The sequence below is a fragment of the Acanthopagrus latus genome, chromosome 17 (assembly GCF_904848185.1).
Source record: "Acanthopagrus latus isolate v.2019 chromosome 17, fAcaLat1.1, whole genome shotgun sequence".
Taxonomy (NCBI): Eukaryota; Metazoa; Chordata; class Actinopteri; order Spariformes; family Sparidae; genus Acanthopagrus; species Acanthopagrus latus.
Window position 1 is genome coordinate 100,134 of NC_051055.1, and position 19,617 is coordinate 119,750.

The following is a 19,617-nucleotide window of genomic DNA, read 5'->3' on the forward strand; positions in this document are numbered from 1 at the left end:
CCACCATAACCGGAAGTCCACAATTCTCATATATTTAAGACCATCTCATGACCCTCATGCTTCCCTAAAAGTAAACATAAACATACACTGGGAAGCATCACGAAATTTACGTAAGGGACAATGCCCGACAAGGTGTCCATAAACAGGAGTAAATGGACGACGCGGAGGCCTAAGAACCGTCCGATGCACAGAATTAATTCAGCTCAGGGAGTTGCCAATGCAACAGTTAGATTTTGTGGATAGCAACGTTGGAATTATAACCTGTGTGACAACTTAACTGTGAGACAAGATGCCCCGCTCTCCCCTCCTTGTGCCCACCTGTGTGCCCCTGAGCATGTTGGTCTTATAATAAGGTGTGGTCAAACACTGATGGCGGATTGTTATCTTGAGGCAGCAAAAAACGACATAGATACACAAAAAGCTGGTCTGAAGTCAGAAGCGCAGTCTGTTTCCTGCTTTTTAAAGGACACATGTCATAACTTCTATTTAAACTAGCCTACACTAAAACCACGCACGTGGATCAGCTCCATACTCTATGTCTCTGTTCCTGAAGTTTCGCCTCGGAAGCTGTTTTTATGTTTTGTAGTTTATTCACTCAATGTTGTGATGTTGCATCACTGATTCTTTTTTTATTTATTATGTTTTATTACTGTGTTGCCTTTTTATATATTTGTGATATAAATTTAAGGACCTATATATGAATTTGCTACAACATTCTGAAAGGTGTTCCTACCTATATAATATATGACATATGTTGTTAATACGTTGATCTTCGAGTCAGCTGGTTGGCCCCTGTTGGCCACATCTGAAACAAATTCCCAACTTCCAGGTTGGGTAGTCTTGACATGTCTTCAATGTACTGAAGACTGTAGGACGCACTGCTGGCCCCTGCCTGCGGGGGCAGCATTACACGTTACAGTGCACTGGCGGCCGGAAATCTGTCAGGGGAAGAAGAAGTAGCTGGTGTGTCGCTGCCACGTCACTGAGGTCACACGACAGGCAAGATGGCGAGCACCTACGAGAGTTTTAATTTGTAAGTGAAATGGCTCAACATCACAGCACCACACAGCCCGGTTTCATTTCAGTATTGACCCAAGAGGCGACGAGGCTCCGTCAGCTCTCCGCTCTGACGTGGCCGACGACAGTCAGCTTCACACGGACGTGCTCTGCTGTCAGCTCAGTCATCGTTCCCCAGCCGCCGCTACATTCCGTCCCGGCCGAAGTTTTCTAACTAATGATCCGTTTACATCACCATTGATGTACTGATTTCAACAAGCATTCTGCCGTCCTGTGTGGAGATAGCTAGATGAGACGATGAGGCCGTGTCCCGGCAGCTTGTTGGAACCAGCTGCTACAAGTTAGATCAGCCTGTCCGTTAGTTTCTTCCTCTGCACAACGGACTGCACTAGTTCACGCAGCAGGGCTGCTCTGTCAGCGCCCACACTTCACTGATGGTGTTAATGGTCGTGATGATGTTAATAATCATGGTATTCATGGTAATGACGTGTTAATGTTAGTGATGATGTTAATCATGATGTTAATGGGAGTGACATGTCGGTGACGATGTTAATGTCAGCGACAGCGTCGTGTCAGTGTTAATGGCAGTGATGGTGTTAATGTTGGAGACTGTTTCCATGTCATTATCGGTGACGGTGTTAATGTCGGTGACGGTGTTAATATTAACGATAGTGTTCATGTCTCTGCTCCACCAGGCGCACCACACCAGAGAGGTTCTACATAGAGGCCTGTGATGATGGCTGTGTGGACGTCCTGACGATCGACAGAGTATCCACTGAGATGACTCTCACAGGTAAGCACAAGTCAGGTGGTTTGTGCTCCAGGCCACATATAGGTAGAAGGATATGCTGATCAGACGAAAGACTGCTCTGGGCTTAGAGGTTTGAGTGTAGCATCAGTCAGCTCATCAGCCTGCAAATAAATCATGGAAGTGCTTCTGTTCCTTTAGGTGCCTGTATCAGGAGGCAGCTTTAACAAACTCTAATCCTAAACTCTGAGTTGACTGAGCCTGAGATGGGAAACTCAAGATGTTGCGCTGATCAGAATGACTGTTTGAACCAAAAAGATAGCTGTCATTAATGGAGCTCTGATACTCACTATGGCAGATCCCCGACTTTATCCAGTGGAGCTAGAAATATGAATGTATAGCATGAATTTTTAAAAAAAAAAACAGAAAGGAGAGAAAAGAGTCAACACTAGTTAACACCAGTGGGGCCGCATTTAATTAAGGTAAGTCCACATTACAGGGCGACCGGTAAATGAAGAAACCAAGGAGACTGAAAAACGATATCTAGAACCTATATATTTACAGTAAAAATGATAGTAGAACTCTTTTGAGTAACCACTGATGGAACAAAGTGCAGTTTATTCAAGTACAGTTCTTAAATACTATTTTCTTTACTTCTATTACTATTTTCTATGTTCTTAAGTATACATTTTCTGCTACTTTATACAGGGGCCACAATTTACTGATGGTGATTATGTTATCTAATTTAGAGTAAAAACTTGTCATTGACACTTTCCTCAATGCATGGTGAGTCAGGATTTCAATCACAACACATTATAACAGCATCCGTATGATTATAAACAGTTTACTGAGACATTTTTAGATTAACAAGTGACTTTTCTGATAGCGTGTCCTTTTGTTTTTGTTGACTCTGCATCAATCTCAATGATCAGACTTTTGCTATCATTTGCAGCTTTGTGGTGACACTGCCAGCTTTGTGTTTGTGCTCTCTGACTTTTTGTTTACTATTCTGGCACAAGCCTCCCACTTTTTTTGCCTCCATGAAATTTGTTTTCTCTCAAATTCTTTTATTTGCTATTTGATACATTTTATTTGATTCTTATTGGCACATATTGTTGCACATAGTGTAACACATAGTGTTACAGCTAACTTAACCGTCACTCACATGGAAAAGTACACGTCGTTGACACGACTACCTGCTCACTCTCTTCATGTTATTTTTGCCTGTCATTAAAAAAGCAGATTAAGGGCATTAATTAGTCTTCAGATAACTATCATCATTGATTGTCAGGAGAGTAATTTATTATCCTCTATATTACTAATAAATAAATAGAATAATTCAGAGAATCATGAACTACATGAACAATTAGTTGCAGCCTAATTCATGATTCTAATGCTGTTTGTCTTTTGAACACACTGTGATTAATCAGTGCTCTGTTGTGGTCCTCAGTGAGGAGGGACATCCCTGCATCTGCTGAGACCAGGCCAATATGTGGACTCATGGGGACTTTACGTTTGGTGGCAGGTGAGTTCAGTACACATTGCAGGAAATTATGTTCCAGTTCCTTCGGGTACTTGGGAGACAGCAGGGGAGACTAGTCCCAACTCCTGAGATGTTGCTCCATTTATTAACCAACACGGTAACCTGTGCTATACATTAGTGCCAGAAAGTTTTCATCCTAACCTTAAACATAGAGAGGGTGCATGACTCCTGGACAGAGAGTGACAGATGGTTCCAGGGCTCCAGACTGCGTCCAAATTGGCGCATTTTGCGACCAAAATTTGAGACAGTGCGACCAAATTTTACATTTAGTTGCACATGTGCGACCAGTGAATTTGCCAGTGTTTTTTAAATTTTTTTTCTTTTAACACCAGTAGTGGAAGGGAACCGAGCAGATAGGAAGTCACGAACTGAAACAATAATACAACATCTGGTTACTTTTCAAAATAAAACCCTCCATGTTGACACCAGCACACAAATCTCAAAAAAGAGACAAACACAAGTTCTTCTACTAATCTTTCAGTTGGGAACACTTTGTGTTGTTGTTTTCATAACACATACGTATAACTGCGGCACTGTAAAACTGGATCGGAGCAGTAATGCAGCGGTCACGTATCTGGTGGAATCTCTGGGTTATTTTCTCCCCGATAAAGCCTAGAAGTGTGCCAGAGTCAAATCCTTAAAAAAAAGGGCAGAAAATACTGTTTTCGTGAAGAATGGGTGCAAATTTGACTGGTTAAGGTTTCTCAGAGAGACGAATTTCATGAACCGCAGATTTTGCAGTCGATACCTGCAACATGTAGGGAACAGGTAATCTGCAGATCATGCTGGTACTACACAGTTAAAACATAACACACTGGTCAAACACAGCGCTAGTTTAAGGGATAAATATGCCCCGCTGTTAGCCCCGTTGATCAACCATTAACAACACTAACTTCCAAACTGGCGTTCTCAATTCTCTGTGGGCTCTTCAGCATTACATCATTGGTCCTCTCTCCGCTACAACGTCAGGAATATTCACCGCCTGGTTCCTGTATCACTCTCCTCTGCTATTGTGGTATCCCCCGACTTATGATGATGTTGGTTGGTCGCTCATCCGCCGCTGCTGACGGGGTCTTAAATACTCAGCACTGGAGCTCCTGGACCTTTACTGTAACTTCACCCCAAACTCCATCGCTAGGATTAAATCTCTTGGTCTCCTTTGCCGCCCCCACTATATACACAGGGGCTCTAAACGCAAGTTTATTATGGACAGTGCTATTCCCTGCAGCACAGACAGCCGTGATGCTATTCCCTCTGTGTGTGTGAATGGTGCTGTTTCCTCCACATCCCCTGCATCAGCATCTGTGAACAACACTGCAGCTTTCATGCTGCTAAATCCACGGGCACTAAACAACAAGTACCACTCATCCATGACATCATCACAGACAGGAAAATTTACTTTCTTTGCCTAACTGAGACATGGCAGCATTAACAGGACTTCTTTACTCTGAATCAAGCCAAACCCCCAGGCTATTTTTACATGCAGAAGCCCCGCTCTAAGGTGGTGGGCTGGCAATCATACATCAAGCCTGGTTAAACAACTTCAAGTGCTGAATGTCACCTCATTTGAGTGTGCAACCTTCTCTCTAGCTGGGCGTACATAGCTACAGGTTCTCCTCATCTACGACCCTCCAAAAGCCTCCTCCACCTTCCTGTCTGAGCTGTCTGAGCTACTCACCTCCATCTGCTCTATGTCTACATCTACACTCCTGCTTGGTGATTTCAACATCCATGTGGACTCCACCAGCTGCCCCTTTGCCTCTGAATTCCTGTCACCCCTGGATTGCTCCAACATCACACAGTGATGCATGTTTAAGATCCCACCCATGTCAAAAGCCACACATTGGATCTGGTGTGCTCCACAGGCACAGCTCCCTCCCATCTACAATGCCTGGACCTTGTTGTTTCTGACCACTATGCTGTCCTCTTCACTGTTCCTGTCCCTGTGCCCAAGCAGCGCACAAGTCGAAACATCTCATACGGGAACATCAAGAAAGTGAACAGTCTGGCCCCGACCAATATCCTGGAAACCCACCTGGCCTCTGATCCCCTCGACACCTACTGGATGGGCTGGTGGCCCACTATAATGCTTCTGTCTCCTGGGTTCTTGACTCCCTTGCCCCTCTTAAAACCCAGACCATCTCATTTACCGGTTCTGCACCCTGGTTCACCATTGAACTACTTGTCGGCGTCTTGAGAGGCACTATAAAAGATCTAGCCTCACCGTCCATCATGAAGCCTACAAAGACCACGTTAGGTCTCATAAAGAAGCTCTCTCTAAGGCTAGAACAAACTACTACACCACCCTCATTGGATACCAGCCAAATCACCCCAGAATGTTATTCTCCACTGTTAACTGGCTCCTTAGCCCTCTCGATGTCCCCCAGCTTTCTGGTGCCCCTGACCTCTGCTTCAAGTTCCTAGACTTCTTCCAGGGAAAGGTGGCTGCCATTCATCAGCAACTCCTGGCATCTGCCACCACCCCACCATATGCACCTCTGACACGGACAACTGATTCTCCCACTGTTCGCCTGCCCCAGTGCTCTCTCTCCTCCTTCTCTCCTGTGGACTATTTTTGTAGCCAAGTTGGTCTCCCAGGCAAAAGCCTCCACCTGCTCTCTGGATCCTATGCCTACAACTCTGGGGAAGTCTTCCCTGCCTGCCCTATGCCCCATCATGATGGACACTATCAACTCATCCCTAGAATCTGGTATGGTACCGTCCACCTTCAAAACAGCTTCAGTGATCCCCATCCTCAAGAAGCCAGGTCTGGACCCAGATGACTTGCGTAACTACTGGCCGATCTCCAACTTTTCTTTCCTTAGCAAAATCCTGGAAAAAGCAGTTGCTGCCCAACTACAACAGCATATGTCCAACCATGAGCTCTATGAGCCCCTTCAGGGCACGCCATAGCACAGAAACTGCCCTCATCAAGCTCACCAATGACCTCCTCATAGCTGCAGATTCTGGCCACATCAGTATTCTGATCCTCCTGGACCTCTCTGCAGCCCATTCACACAACATCATTCTCCTAACTCGCCTATCTGACTACCTTGGTCTCACCGATACAGCACTCTCCTGGTTCCAGTCCTATTTAACAGGAAAACAGTTTGTCACCATTGGAGACTCCAGTTCCACCCCAGCTCCAGTCAACCAGGGTGTGCCTCAAGGCTCTGTGCTTGGACCCGTCCTTTTCACCATGTACATGCTCCCACTTGGTCAGATAATTCGCAAACATGGTCTCAACTTCCATTCTTATGCTGATGATACTCAATTATATCTCTGCACCAAACCATCCACCCAGCTATCCCCATGGTCACTTGTCAACAGCCTTCATGATATAAAACTCTGGATGACATCAAATCTACTCAAACTAAACACCAATAAAACAGAGCTCATAGTTGTGTCCTCCAAGGTGCTGCTCCAGAAGGTTGGAGATCTTCTCCTGGACGTGGACAGCTGCACTATCCCCCGATCCATGGAAGCCCGCAACCTGGATGTCATCCTTGCTTCCACGCTATCTTTCCAATCACACATAAAAGTCATCACTATCTCAAACACATCTCCAGACTCTGGCCCTCTCTCTCCGAACCTGTGGCTGAGACCATCATCCATGCCTTCATCACTCCCGCCTGGACTACTGTAATGGAGTCCTGTCTGGGCTCCCTTCCAAAACCCTGGACAGGCTCCAGTATGCGCACAACTCTGTCTGAAACACTCTCCCAGCTGAAATCCGCAAACTGGCTTCTCGAGAGACTATCAAAAGAGACTTAAAAATTCATCTTTTTAATAAGGCCTCTGAGTTTCAGAGTCATTACGGCCTCTTCATGTGGGCTGCCAAGGCTAGGTCAGCCCAAGTGTAAATGGTCAATAAACTGTCTTTCGAGAGAACCTCTTTCAAACCATCTGTCTTCTATGAACACGATGTTTACATTGTTGTCCTTAAAGGAATGATTTTCTCCTTCAGATGTAAGTGGACATGAGAGTCTTGACCTGAGGAGTTGGACCTCCTGGGTTGATTTATTCGTTTATGGAGAGGTTGCAGTCCTGGCTGCACTGAACAGCATAAACTACATTACTCTGTCCATGCCAGGGTGTTCTGACCTTAGGATGGGCAAGTTTCTGCCTCAGCGTGTTGGTATGTTTAAAGGGAACGGAGATATGATGTTTATTAAAGATCCTCCTGAGTTTCTCAGATGTTCCTGCGACATAGGAAATGACGATGTTGTTACATTTTCTCATGTGACAAAGGTCCAGTTTGGGTAGCCACAGGTTTTAGGTGCTCCCCTGTGCTTCTGTTCCTTCTCCTTCCCTCTGACCTCTGAGTGGGCACATTCTCAGCCTGATGGTTTAGGGTTCTAATGACACCCAGCTTGTGCTCCGGTAGGTGATGGGAGTCCAGTACTGATCTGTGTGTGTAGAAAGACACACAAGAAGAGCAGCCTCTCCTCTGACATCTTCCCGTGTGACCTTGATGTTATTGTCCACAGCATTTCTATGTTTTGTGAAGGCTTCCATTTCTCTTGTTCTGATTTTGACAAGCACCATAAGCGGCCCCAACGACTCTATAAGGACACTCCCACACAGAGTTTAAAAGTCTGCAACCCCCCTTCAGTTAGTTAGAACTGAAGAAGCCTCTTGCATGAGAGCTGACGTGAGAGCTGACACATCTTTAAGAAACTGAAACACACTCAGTTGTCTTAGAGTTACGAAGACCTGGATGAGTTATTAAATCAACATTTCTCATATTTGCGATGTTCAGTGGATGACTGAAGGCAGTCCTTGACATGTATATTATGGGGGAGTTAAAGGGCAGAATCTGATTAAGGATAACACCCAGAGTTTTTATGGTGGTCAGGGGTCTGGTGTGTTCTAACTTTGACTTCAAGTATTTGACCACTGTGCTACGTACCTCAACAGAGGGTTTAACAAAACAGGACAGCATAAAGTGGTAACCACAAAATCTGATAATGGAAATGCAAACACACTGTAGTAATGTGTAACAAACTGAACTGGACTGAAGTGTGTTATATTCTGCTGTATATTCTCATTTCCCACCACCCGCTGGTTTCAGGCATGTACCTGGTTGTTATCACAAAGAGGAAGAAGGTGGGAGATTTGCTGGGCCATGCTGTTTGGAAGGCTCTTGACTTTGATATCATCTCCTATAAGAAGACAATACTACACCTGACAGACAACCAGGCAAGATCTTATGTTTTCTTATGGTTTGACTTAGAGCTGCACAATTCTGCACAATTCTGTCTAAAATATTTTTCTGCCTGAGGAATGATCCCTCTCCCAGAACACACAGACATGCAACAGATGTCACATGTACAGAACGGAAAAAAACAAAATCACAGTTTACAAGTTGCATCGGCAGAATATCTGATACAATTTATATAATATATGTAAAGTGTGTGGATCCAGGAGGACGACTGAGCACATCCAGGCATCGCCAACCTCTCCAATATGGTGACCCGCAAGAGGGTGGGTCACACAAGATAAAAAAACATAAGAATGAAATGACTGAAATATGGGGGTTGATGGCAACCCCTCTTTAAAGCAGATCCAGGTTTAAAAACTTTGCTGTACTGGCTAGATTCCACATTACTGTCCTTCTGCTGTCAGTGTTTTTATCTCCCATCTCTGGGGCTGGATCTGTCTCTTCTTTCAGATGCAGGACAACAAGACTTTCCTGTCCATGATCAACAATGTGCTTCATACAGACGGCTTCTACTTTGCAACAGACTATGACCTGACACACACACTGCAGCGCCTGGCCAACACTAGCCCTGAGTTTCAGGAAATGAGCCTTCTGGAGAGGGTAAGATTACCTTTTATATAACACATACAGCCCAGTAGATCAGTAGGCTTGCAGTGACCACAATGAAAGACCCAAACAATTAGTGATTCCAAATGCACATGTTCAGAATCTTGTTTTTATGTAGGCATGGTCCTTAGAGCGTGCTTCATCACCAGGCCACACCCATGACTGCCTTTGTCTGTTATTTGTTTTTAACATGTGTTAATCGTGCTTGTTCCAGGCAGATCAGCGTTTTGTCTGGAATGGCCACCTGTTGAGGGAATTTATTGCACAGCCAGAGGTGAGACAAATTACTCTTCATTTTCATAGCTTTTTTTCTGACTTCCCACTACAGGGTTTATTCCACTGAGCAGTCTCAGTAACACTTTTGATAATTATGAGATTGGGATCTGTACCTACAGTATCTTTACATTCAGCTGCCTTCACCATAAAAAATAACTAACTGCTATAGGTTGTGTCCAAACAGCCAACTTCAGTAAAAGGAGTAGAAGTTTTGCTTCAGATCGATGTATTGCTATTGTAACATGAACAGGGTTCCAGCCAGCCAAATAGAGATCAGAGAGATATGATAAACTATATATACTATTCCCATGTTATAATAGCAACACTATTAAATGTGTGCCGTCATCATGGCAGACTTTTTTTAGCCCCTGGAAACTGCCGGCACAGTTGCAAAAATGAAGTCATTTCATTTCTAACGAACAGCTCTGGTGTGAAACAGATGGTCTGAAAAAAATAATTGAAAGCTGGGATCCTGAAGGAAGGGGCAGTTGCTCTTAACCTACAGTTTGTTCTGAAGTACAGTCCAATGAGATTTTCATCTCATATCATTTATATTGGGTTAAGAGGTACTGAAGAAGTTTTCCACCAATTACTGACATGTACAGGATGAAAAAATCGCTGCCTTATTGGACCACTGGAAAGACTGGCCTCATAAATGAATACATTGAAATGGGGGAGCTGCAGTTTTTCTCTTTTAGTTTACATTTCTCAATGGATTTCAGTGAGTCAATTGAAGTGTTCATGTAGACTCTAGGCAATAATCTCTGCTAAATATCCAGCACTATGGTTTCCAAGCTAAACTTTCAGAATAAGTATACACAGAATGATAATCACCAACAAGGAAGTGAGGATTTCATTGCCTGACACTGTCCTTATCTTACAGTTACACAAGTTTGTGTATCCAGTTATCCATGGCTGTATCCTTTCTATTGATGTCTGACTGCTATTGATGTCCTGTACTCATGAAATGTATGCTGTTATTGTAAATGAGTGAGAGACCTTCCATGTTGGACCCATCTGACCTTGGTGAAGTTTTGAATGTGTGGAGCCTATATTTTAGATGTAGGACTCCTAAAACTATTCTATGTGCTTTATGCTGTTTAATATGTTGGTAGAAGAGTGTTCTCCTGTCCATGAATAGCAGGACTAACGGACCATCACATCGAGAAAAACAACAATAATAAATAAAGTGTATAGCACTGACTCTTTACTGCTCCACATCAGTACTGTTGGTTTCTTACTACATACATTCACTAGTCATCACCATGAAGTCGAGCTGCATCAATGGAATGGTGTTTGAGTGGAGTATTATCTCCAGGAGGAGCTGTTTCAGAGCTGGTGTCCGCTACTATGTCCGAGGTACTGTCCACTGCACTGACCCCTCATCTCCACTGGATGTGGCTGTATCGCATTTTGGTTGCTTTACGTCTTTTCCATGTTTTTGTGTTTTAAAAAGATACTGAACACATTTGGCATTTATGACATGAAAATCTACAGCAACAAAGTAAATGTACCTTTATATATTAGTTTAATCAGTTTAGTTTTAATAATTGTCGTATATATTGTAAATACGTAAAGGCATTTATATTCATTCAAGTGAAATAAATCTAACCTGCTCCAGCATCCAGTCAGGCACATACACTGGAAGTCAGTAAAAAGTCTCTGCATTGCTGGGATTAACTTTTTTTCATTCTTCGTAGGCATTGATTCAGAAGGCCATCCTGCAAACTATGTGGAGACAGAGCAGATAGTGCAGCACAGCAGCTCCAAGGCTTCGTTTGTTCAGGTGAGACAAAATGATTCTGCTGCACGAGAGATTAAGTCAGTTCTGGAGAAGAAATTCAAAATCAGAATTTTAGTATTTACTATATTGATTAGGTAATAATCCAAACCAGCTGTTCTCAGAGGGAAATAAGGTCCCAGAACATTCTTCAACTTGTCTTGTCCTGAATTTCTTGTGTAAGCTCGCAAACACCCCCAACAACACCTCAGGGTTAGGGTTAGGGTTAACCCTTTCCATAGTATCCCTTCCAATGCCCCAGCTGCTTCCTGAACGTCGCCAGGGGGTATATCGCCCCTGTTAAGGCACACTGTAATAGAGGGATGAATTGATAGGGGCAGGATGTTGACATTTGTTCATCATGCTTTTTTGTTTGACAGACAAGAGGCTCCATCCCCTTCTACTGGTCCCAAAGGCCCAATCTGAAGTATAAACCAAAACCACAGATCAGCAAAACAATGAATCATGTAAGCTGTTGTTACACTTCCTTCAGGCACAATGAGTCATTCTGTGTGTTATGATATTTATCTTTACTTCTCACTGGTTATCTGACTAGTTGGATGGATTCCAGAGACACTTTGACTCACAGATTATCCTCTATGGAAGACAAGTCATTTTAAACCTGGTAAGACACAAAGATGTATAATGATCTGCTTATTCTGTCACCTGTGTTAATTTAATTTTATGATCTCAATGTGCAAGCCAGCTCTTGTTTTCTCACCCGTAACTTATAAAATGACCCGGCCTTGAAAGAATCAGTGATCCCATGAGAGTGATAGATACATAACCTGTGGTTGATTGGATTGATTTTCAATAAGAACATGTCTTTCTGAATTCCTGAATTCACAGATCAACCAGAAGGGTTCAGAAAAGCCACTGGAGCTGGCATTTGACAAGATGGTGACCAGCCTGGGTAATGGCATGATCAAGTAAGATTACCACAAGCTCTGGTGACAGGGCTCTTTAGTGCCTCATACTCGACTTCAACTGTGAGTGACGTAGTAACACTTCTGGTAAATGCTTATTTTAACCAGGTACATTGCCTTCGACTTCCATAAGGAGTGTAGTCGGATGAGGTGGCATCGCCTGCAGATCTTACTGGACATGGTTGCTGAAATGCAGGATGAATTTGGGTCAGTATGCTTTTCATATTCTGTGTAGACCACTCAGATTATGAACTGTATCATCAGAACTAATGATTTGTCTCTGGATTCAGATACTTCCTGGTGGACGCAGACGGGAAGGTGCTTATGAATCAGGAGGGGACATTTCGAAGCAACTGCATGGACTGTCTGGACCGCACCAATGTCATCCAGAGCCTGCTGGCCCGACGGTCACTGCAGTCCCAGCTACGGGTAAGACCACAATCACTACTGTAAATAAAACTGGACACTTTGCGCCAAAGTTTCATATTAAAAGCCCACCAGTTAAGGGAGGAATTGTGCCCTTCTTGGAATGCTCTTTAGGTTATTGATTTCACAAGTGGAAATTTGCAAAAAAAAAGTCAGAGTACCAGAAAGGTGAGTGTGACATTACTTGGTTGTTGCATTAATGGAGTTAGTGGGATGGAAATGATCATAAGACTGTATTTATCAAGACAGGTGGTTTGCATAAACAGCAGATTTCAACAGGAACAAAACGTACTAAAGTTTCATGAAATCTACTTTTAGCTTTACAGCCTTTTCACAGATGAGTCAAGGAAAGACTCATACCTCTCAACTCAAATGTGTGTCTGTCTGCAGAGAATGGGAGTCCTTCACACAGGCCAGCAGATTGAAGATCAGTCAGACTTTGAGAGCAAGTTCAAGAATGGTGGGCTCTCTCTGACACAACTGTCTGTAGTTTCCTTCGACATGATCACCTGCCACACCTACATTTTAGGTCCTGTTTCCTCAATGTCTCTTTCTGTTTTGCACTCTGTCACATGCAGCCTGGGCAGACAATGCTGATGCCTGTGCCAAGCAGTATGCTGGGACAGGTGCCTTAAAGACCGATTTCACCAGGTTAGTGTCCACCCAGCAAACAGCTTCTTTCTAGCAAATCATTTTCATAATTATTTTCATCGTGTGGAGGATATCCATGGTGTCACTAGAGGATAAATCCTGATATTTTCAGGTACCTGAACCATCTTCTAGTTTCACCATCAGAAAAAACAAAAGAAATACCAAAATGGACTGCTGGGCTTTTGTTCGGTCCCTGTGTGATCGTCACATTGTCAGTCACTTGATCAATTTCACAGCCAAGAGATGCTTACTTTCATTTGAAGTTAGAATACAACTTGAAACTTAACACTTAATCAATAACCAGCGCTACAGGGGTATTTATAGCATCAGATATGCAGCGTTATGCAGTGGTGGAAAATGCCAGGCAGGTCGCCCTCCATATGTGATAATATGAAGAAAAAAAACGTTGGAGGTCAGAGCTGTACAGATTTAGTGGCCTTAACGACAGATTGCTGGACCTCCCGAGCAACACAGAGCTGTATGATTGGAAAATTAAAAATCCAGTCCTTCAAACTTACCCCATGTATGAGACTTGAAAACCTTTAATTTGGGAGAAGCTTATTAGGCATGTCTGATTGTCAGAAAAAAATAGTTAACCCTTTAAATCTACAGCCTGACATGGTGTACAACATGACTCTATAGTAGCTCAGAACAGACAAACCGACTACCGTTGTAGTCATCAGCAGGAATGCAAACATAAGGAGAAGGTTTATTCTGTAGGCAGCAGTGATGTCCTCAGTAAATGCAGTCAATGAAATTCAGATATTTGTGTATGTTCAGGTGTATGACTGTAAATGGTGATGCTAAAGTAAATCAAGTGACATCAAAATGGTTCAGATTGATTTTCTGCTTTACTGTAACGCGTGAACTACATGTTGATCTTTCAGGATGGGGAAGAGGACTCAGTGGGGACTGCTGATGGATGGCTGGAACTCCATGATCCGATACTATAAGAACAATTTCTCTGATGGTTTCAGACAGGTGTGTAAACTTTTTTAGTTTTTAGTGCGACAGTATTGGTTTTACAGTTACCACATATATTTTATATATAAAATGATCATATCAAGTATAATATATACTTGAATATTAACAAATATATTTGTTTGTTTGTAGCAGAACTTCATAATAGGAATACTGGGGATGTGGACTGCTGAGACAGTATGAAACAGTTTGTTGCCTTTAAGAGTTTTTTATTGTACAATAAGACAACATACAGACAAATCACACTTACATACAGGACAGAACACACAAGGGGGGAAAAAAGTGTGTGTGTGTGTGTGTGTGGGGGGGGGGGGGGGCGGATTTGAAAGAGTGTCATCTAGTGTTCATATAAAAGAAAAGAAAGACATACAAATCAATTCAGAAGGCTGTAGACATTGTCCGAGTGGTCTTCCATACTTTTATCAAAGTCAGGCACGCTGCCCGTTCCATATTCAGGAGATCTAGAAATTCTCCACGCCATGAGTCCCTTGTGAAACAACCCGGTTTGCGGACTTTCCAATTCATAAGAACGAGTCTTTTGATTGTAAGGCAGCCCAAAGTCCAGAGCCGGTCCACTGTGACTCCTGGGGAGTTGCCTGGTCTTTTACCAAGTAGGCAGGTTATCGGACAAATAGGAAACTTGACCTTGAAAGATGATGACATATACAAACCGAGGCTCTGAGCAGCATCATCCCCAGACGTGATGCTAAGCCCAAACAGCCAGCCACCATGCACAAACCAGCACCGCCTCCTCCTCCAAAGAGGTCTGCGATGCCGGTGTGGTTGGGACCCCAGCAGATGAAGCAACAAGTACCTGGTCAGAACCCACGCCCCTCGGCTTGGAGCAAGGGTCCGCCACCGGGCCTCCAGAAGGGCTCAGCGCCAAGGAGGAAGAAGCTGCAGTCATCCTGGCTTCGGGATCGGCTCGAGAGGGGTTTCAGCAGCAGGGAGACACTTCTGCCCCTCAGATATTGCCGCGTTTACGTTTTGTTCAGGGGTCAAGTCCCGAGAGGCGCTCAGTCGGCTAGCTGTTCACCTTCCTCCGTGGCGCACATGCACAGTCTCACCTTGGGTAGAGAGAACCATTGCCATGGGTTACCGTTTACAGTTCGGGGCCCGGCCGCCTCGTTTTCACTCTGTAATAAACACAGTTGTACGATGCGAAGCTGCAGCAGTTCTGATGGAAGAAATAAACAGCGTGTTGAACAAGAGAGCGATATGAGTTGTTCCCGCTTTGGAAACGAACAAATTATTTCGTTGTTCTGAAGAAAGGTGGAGGGGTCCGTCCTATACTAGATTTGTGAGTGTTAAACAAATACCTACGGACTTATAAGTTCAAAATGCTTACACTCAGACAGTTACTGAGCGCGATCAGACCGGGAGATTGGTTTACAACTATCGATCTGACAGACGCTTACTTTCATGTAGCGATTCACCAAGACCACAGGCAGTTTCAAAGGTTTGCACTGGAGGGCACAGCCTACGAATACCTGGTACTGCCGTTCAGCTTGTCACTCGCCCCCCGAACATTCACCAAATGTGTCGAAGTGGCGTTGGCTCCGCACCGGGAGAAAGGCGTTCGCATATTAGCCTATCTGGACGATTGGGCTATTATTGCGAGCTCCAGGGAACGAGCAGCGGCTCAGCTGTCACTGAGCCTGTCGCACATCCAAATGCTGGACTTCTCAGTAAATCTACAGAAAAGCTCACTGACCCCGAGTCAACAGTTTTCTTTCCTCGGGTTGGAAATATGTTCAGTTTCGAGCTGAGCATGTCTGTCAGAGCACCGGGTGGCCACATTTCACCTCTGCCTCGCTCAATTTCATTTGGGAGGCAAACTGCTTTTCCAGACGATTTTACAGCTGACAGGCATGATGGCATCCATGATCGCTGTAGTGCCGCTCGGGCTGTTAAAGATGCGAGCGTTTCAACGCTGGACTCACTCTCATCGGCTGTGTGCACTGCGTCACCTCCAGAGGAGGCTGACGGTAACTCCGTCTTGCATGTCGGCTCTTCTCCCGTGGAGGGAACCCGGTTTACTACAACAAGGGTCCCTTATAGGGAGGGTGTCTTTTCGCAAGGTGGTGTCCACAGACGCATCCCTGAGGGGTTGGGGGGCTCTGTGCGAAGGCGCAGCAGTGAGAGGGGTTTGGACGCCATCAACCACCTGGAGCTATTAGCGACCCTTTTAGCTCTGAAACATTTTTGTCCCAAGCTGACAGGCCATCATGTTCTGATCAGGATGGACAACATGACGGTGGTTTCCCATATAAACAATAAGGGAGGGACATGCTCCCTTCCCCTGTTAAAACTGCCTCACTCTCTGTTGCTGTGGTGCATTCCTTATTTTCTGTCTCTCAGAGCCACATATGTTCCAGGGCACTTAAACCTGGGGCCGGACCTTCTCTCCAGGGGAGGTCCTCTTATGAGGGAGTGATTACGCCCGCTGGTTTTGGCTCAGATATGGGACCGCTTAGGCAGGGCGGAAGTGGATCTTTTTGTCTCCAGAGCAAATACCCACTGTCCCCTGTTCTTTTCCATAACAGATCGCAACACCCCGATGGGAATGGATGCGCTAGCGCACACATGGCCCAACACGCTGCTGTATGCATTTCCCCCGGTGGAAATGATTTTGTCTGTTCTGGAGAGGGTGCGCCAGCAGGGGCTCTCCCTGATCCTGGTGGCTCCTCGCTGGCCGGCGAAGTCGTGGTATGCAGAGATAATCAGTCTGCTGGCGGCAAGGCCTTGGCAGCTCCCTCTTCGCAGGGACTTCCTCTCCCAGGCGGGAGGAGTGGTGACTCACCCACGCCCAAAGCTGTGGCGACTACATGCCTACCTGTTGAGAGGTCCAATTTGATAGCTCAGGGTCTGCCCCCAAATGTGGAGGCAGTGATCCAGAGTGCAAGGGCATCATCTACTAGAGGCCTATATGCCTACAAATGGCGGGCTTTGAGCAGTGGTGTCAGGACCGAAATGTACTCCCATTTCAGTGCTCTATTGTGGATGTTTTGACATTCCTTCAGGAGCTGCTGGATAAGGGTCTCTCTTTCTCAACAATTAAGGTCTATTTGGCAGCTATATCGGCATGCCACGTTGGTTTTGATGGAGAGACGCCAGGCGCTCACCCTCTTGCTATGCGCTTCCTGAAGGGAGTCCGCAGGCTGAGGCCTGTTTTTAAACCCAGCATTCCCTCATGGGATTTAGCATTGGTGCTTGAGGCTCTTTGTGGACCCCCATTTGAGCCCATTGAGTCTGCAGATATGAAATTTCTTTCATACAAGACTTCACTGCTACTTGCTTTGACTTCTGCAAAGCGAGTGGGCGACCTTCATGATTTGTCTGTGTATCCCTCTTGTACCCAGTTCACTCCAGATGGATCTAAGGTTACATTGCGCCCGAATGCGGCGTATTTGCCAAAGATTATCCCCACAGCCTATAGCTCTATGACTTTTGAGCTCTTGAGCTACTGCCCCCCTCCGTTTGCATCTGAGGAGCAGAGGAGGTTACATTCCTTGTGCCCTGTGCGTGCACTACGCACTTACATAGACCGCACCCAGGTTGTGCGTTTATGTGACCAGTTGTTTCTATGTTTTTCTAACCCGGCTAAGGGCAAGGCGCTGTCGAAACAGCGGCTTTCCCACTGGATTGTGGAGGCTGTCTCCATAGCATACGGCAGCAGGGGTCTTCCCTTACCCCAAGGTGTGAGGGCACATTCGACCAGGGGCATGGCGCCCTCATGGGCCTTGTTTAAAGGGGTTTCTGTGAGTGATATGTGCACTGCAGCCAGTTGGTCATCACTGCACACTTTTGTTCGGTTTTATCATTTGGACGTGACAGCCCCTTCAGTGGCTCACTCTGTCCTTTCTGCTGGGTCTACGATGCACTAGAGTGTTGGAGGTTTGACTCCGGTTTGGTGGCTGCTCTGCGGGGCGTGTATATATGTCCCATACTATATTTGATGTACCGAGTGAATCGACTGAAAGGGAATGAAATGTTATGAGTGTAACTTCTGTTCCCTGAAGGAGAGGAATGAGGTACAACACCATGTTCCCCCGCTGTGCAGCTGGGCTTGGTGAAGAGCGGCTATCAAACTGAAGGATGACTGTGGCGGTGCACGTATATATGTGCAGGTGGGGCCGCACATATGTCACCACAGGTCATCTGCCGTAAAGGCGTGAATAGAGGTGTCTTCAGTCAGGCCACGCGGGGGCGTGATATCCCATACTATATGTGTTGTACCTCGTTCCTCTCCTTCAGGGAACAGAAGTTACATTCATAACATTTCGGTTTTGTTATTTAAGGTGCCTCCTCCAGTTTATAAGATGGAGCCAACCAGATAGGGCATGATGGGAGAGAGAGCGCCTCAATACCAAGTCTCCTGTGCAGCTGCTTCACAATAGAGCAAGAGAACCTGATAATGATGTTGTCCAGCTGGGGTGGGGGATTGGGGCAGTACCATAGGGATGCCAATGATATGTCCTTATTGCATGAAAGGATAGTTTCCTACAACCATTGCCAACTGCCTATCGGGGCATCAGACTTATAAGCCCAGGTTAATGGGTACCGTGTATTATATGAGAGATAGTACTGATATATATCTGGGACTCCCACCCCTCCCCTGGATCTGGGTATAGTTAGTTTCTTGAAAGAGATTCTGGGTTTTTTATTATTCCAAAGGAATCAGATGAAGAGGGATTCAATGTCCCTGAAATAGCTTGTTTATTTTACTGCAGGACTCCATTGATCTGTTCCTGGGGAACTACGCTGTAGATGAAGCTGATTGGACAAACCCATTACATGACCCCAAAGACTGGAAGTTTTTGACGGTAAGACAGGCTCACAAAGACAGACTGATAAGTTATTTTTCTTTCAAAGTTTTTTTTTTTTTTTTTTTTTTCTTTCAGAATATCTTAATTAAGAAAATATCAACTGGACAAAAACATGTGAGATAAAATTTTAATTTTGAATGTATTCAAAGGAAAAAAATAGACAAAACAAATCAAGCTGGTGCTAGAGAGCCCGAACAAGATGGCAGCATAACGTGACAGTTCCCTAAAACCTTCCACATAAAACAGCTCCAGACCTTTGCAAACCTAGTCAACTACACAATACAAACTATGCCTAAACCGCAAGCAGCAAAGGAGTGTGTCATCTTCCTGAATGCACGTAAAACAAGCTCACGAAGCGCAAAGACATCTCCGGTCAAGAATATCGAAGCTACTGACATGGCTAATGTAGCCGACGTGCTTACTTAGCTCAAATTCATCAAGAGAACTGGACATTACACACGACCTATCCAAACTCACATTCGTCCAGGATTTCTCAGAAAAGACGATCCAACAGAGATGGGAGTTTAACGCTGTAAAAAAGCTGTTTGCTGATGTGGGACTTTCTGAGGAATTTCACCTCCAACTGTGCAGGCTAAGAGGCTCTTCATTA

The 19,617-nt window shown here is 44.8% G+C and overlaps 1 protein-coding gene across 4 annotated transcripts in view; it reads left to right on the forward strand.

Moving 5' to 3' along the window:
- Window positions 1-887: 887 nt before the first annotated feature.
- The window catches only part of sacm1lb (SAC1 like phosphatidylinositide phosphatase b), a 37,475-nt gene continuing 18,745 nt past the window's right edge, over window positions 888-19,617 (forward strand). The window contains exons 1-18 of one of the 4 annotated variants that reach the window (XM_037073924.1): window positions 888-1,033; window positions 1,713-1,810; window positions 3,216-3,290; window positions 8,383-8,510; window positions 8,983-9,132; window positions 9,353-9,412; window positions 10,298-10,331; window positions 10,672-10,773; window positions 11,115-11,200; window positions 11,575-11,661; window positions 11,751-11,819; window positions 12,044-12,123; window positions 12,229-12,327; window positions 12,411-12,549; window positions 12,937-13,006; window positions 13,125-13,197; window positions 14,085-14,178; window positions 14,311-14,376. In XM_037073924.1, coding sequence (XP_036929819.1) covers window positions 1,005-1,033; window positions 1,713-1,810; window positions 3,216-3,290; window positions 8,383-8,510; window positions 8,983-9,132; window positions 9,353-9,412; window positions 10,298-10,331; window positions 10,672-10,773; window positions 11,115-11,200; window positions 11,575-11,661; window positions 11,751-11,819; window positions 12,044-12,123; window positions 12,229-12,327; window positions 12,411-12,549; window positions 12,937-13,006; window positions 13,125-13,197; window positions 14,085-14,178; window positions 14,311-14,361 — 1,524 coding nt within the window. In that variant the 5' untranslated portion in view covers window positions 888-1,004 and the 3' untranslated portion in view covers window positions 14,362-14,376. Of the gene's footprint in view, window positions 1,034-1,075; window positions 1,497-1,712; window positions 1,811-3,215; window positions 3,291-8,382; window positions 8,511-8,982; window positions 9,133-9,352; window positions 9,413-10,297; window positions 10,332-10,671; window positions 10,774-11,114; window positions 11,201-11,574; window positions 11,662-11,750; window positions 11,820-12,043; window positions 12,124-12,228; window positions 12,328-12,410; window positions 12,550-12,936; window positions 13,007-13,124; window positions 13,198-14,084; window positions 14,179-14,310; window positions 14,377-18,911; window positions 19,005-19,617 lie in introns of those variants that run through there. The other 3 variants (XM_037073921.1, XM_037073923.1, XM_037073922.1) reach the window with 3 other exon arrangements.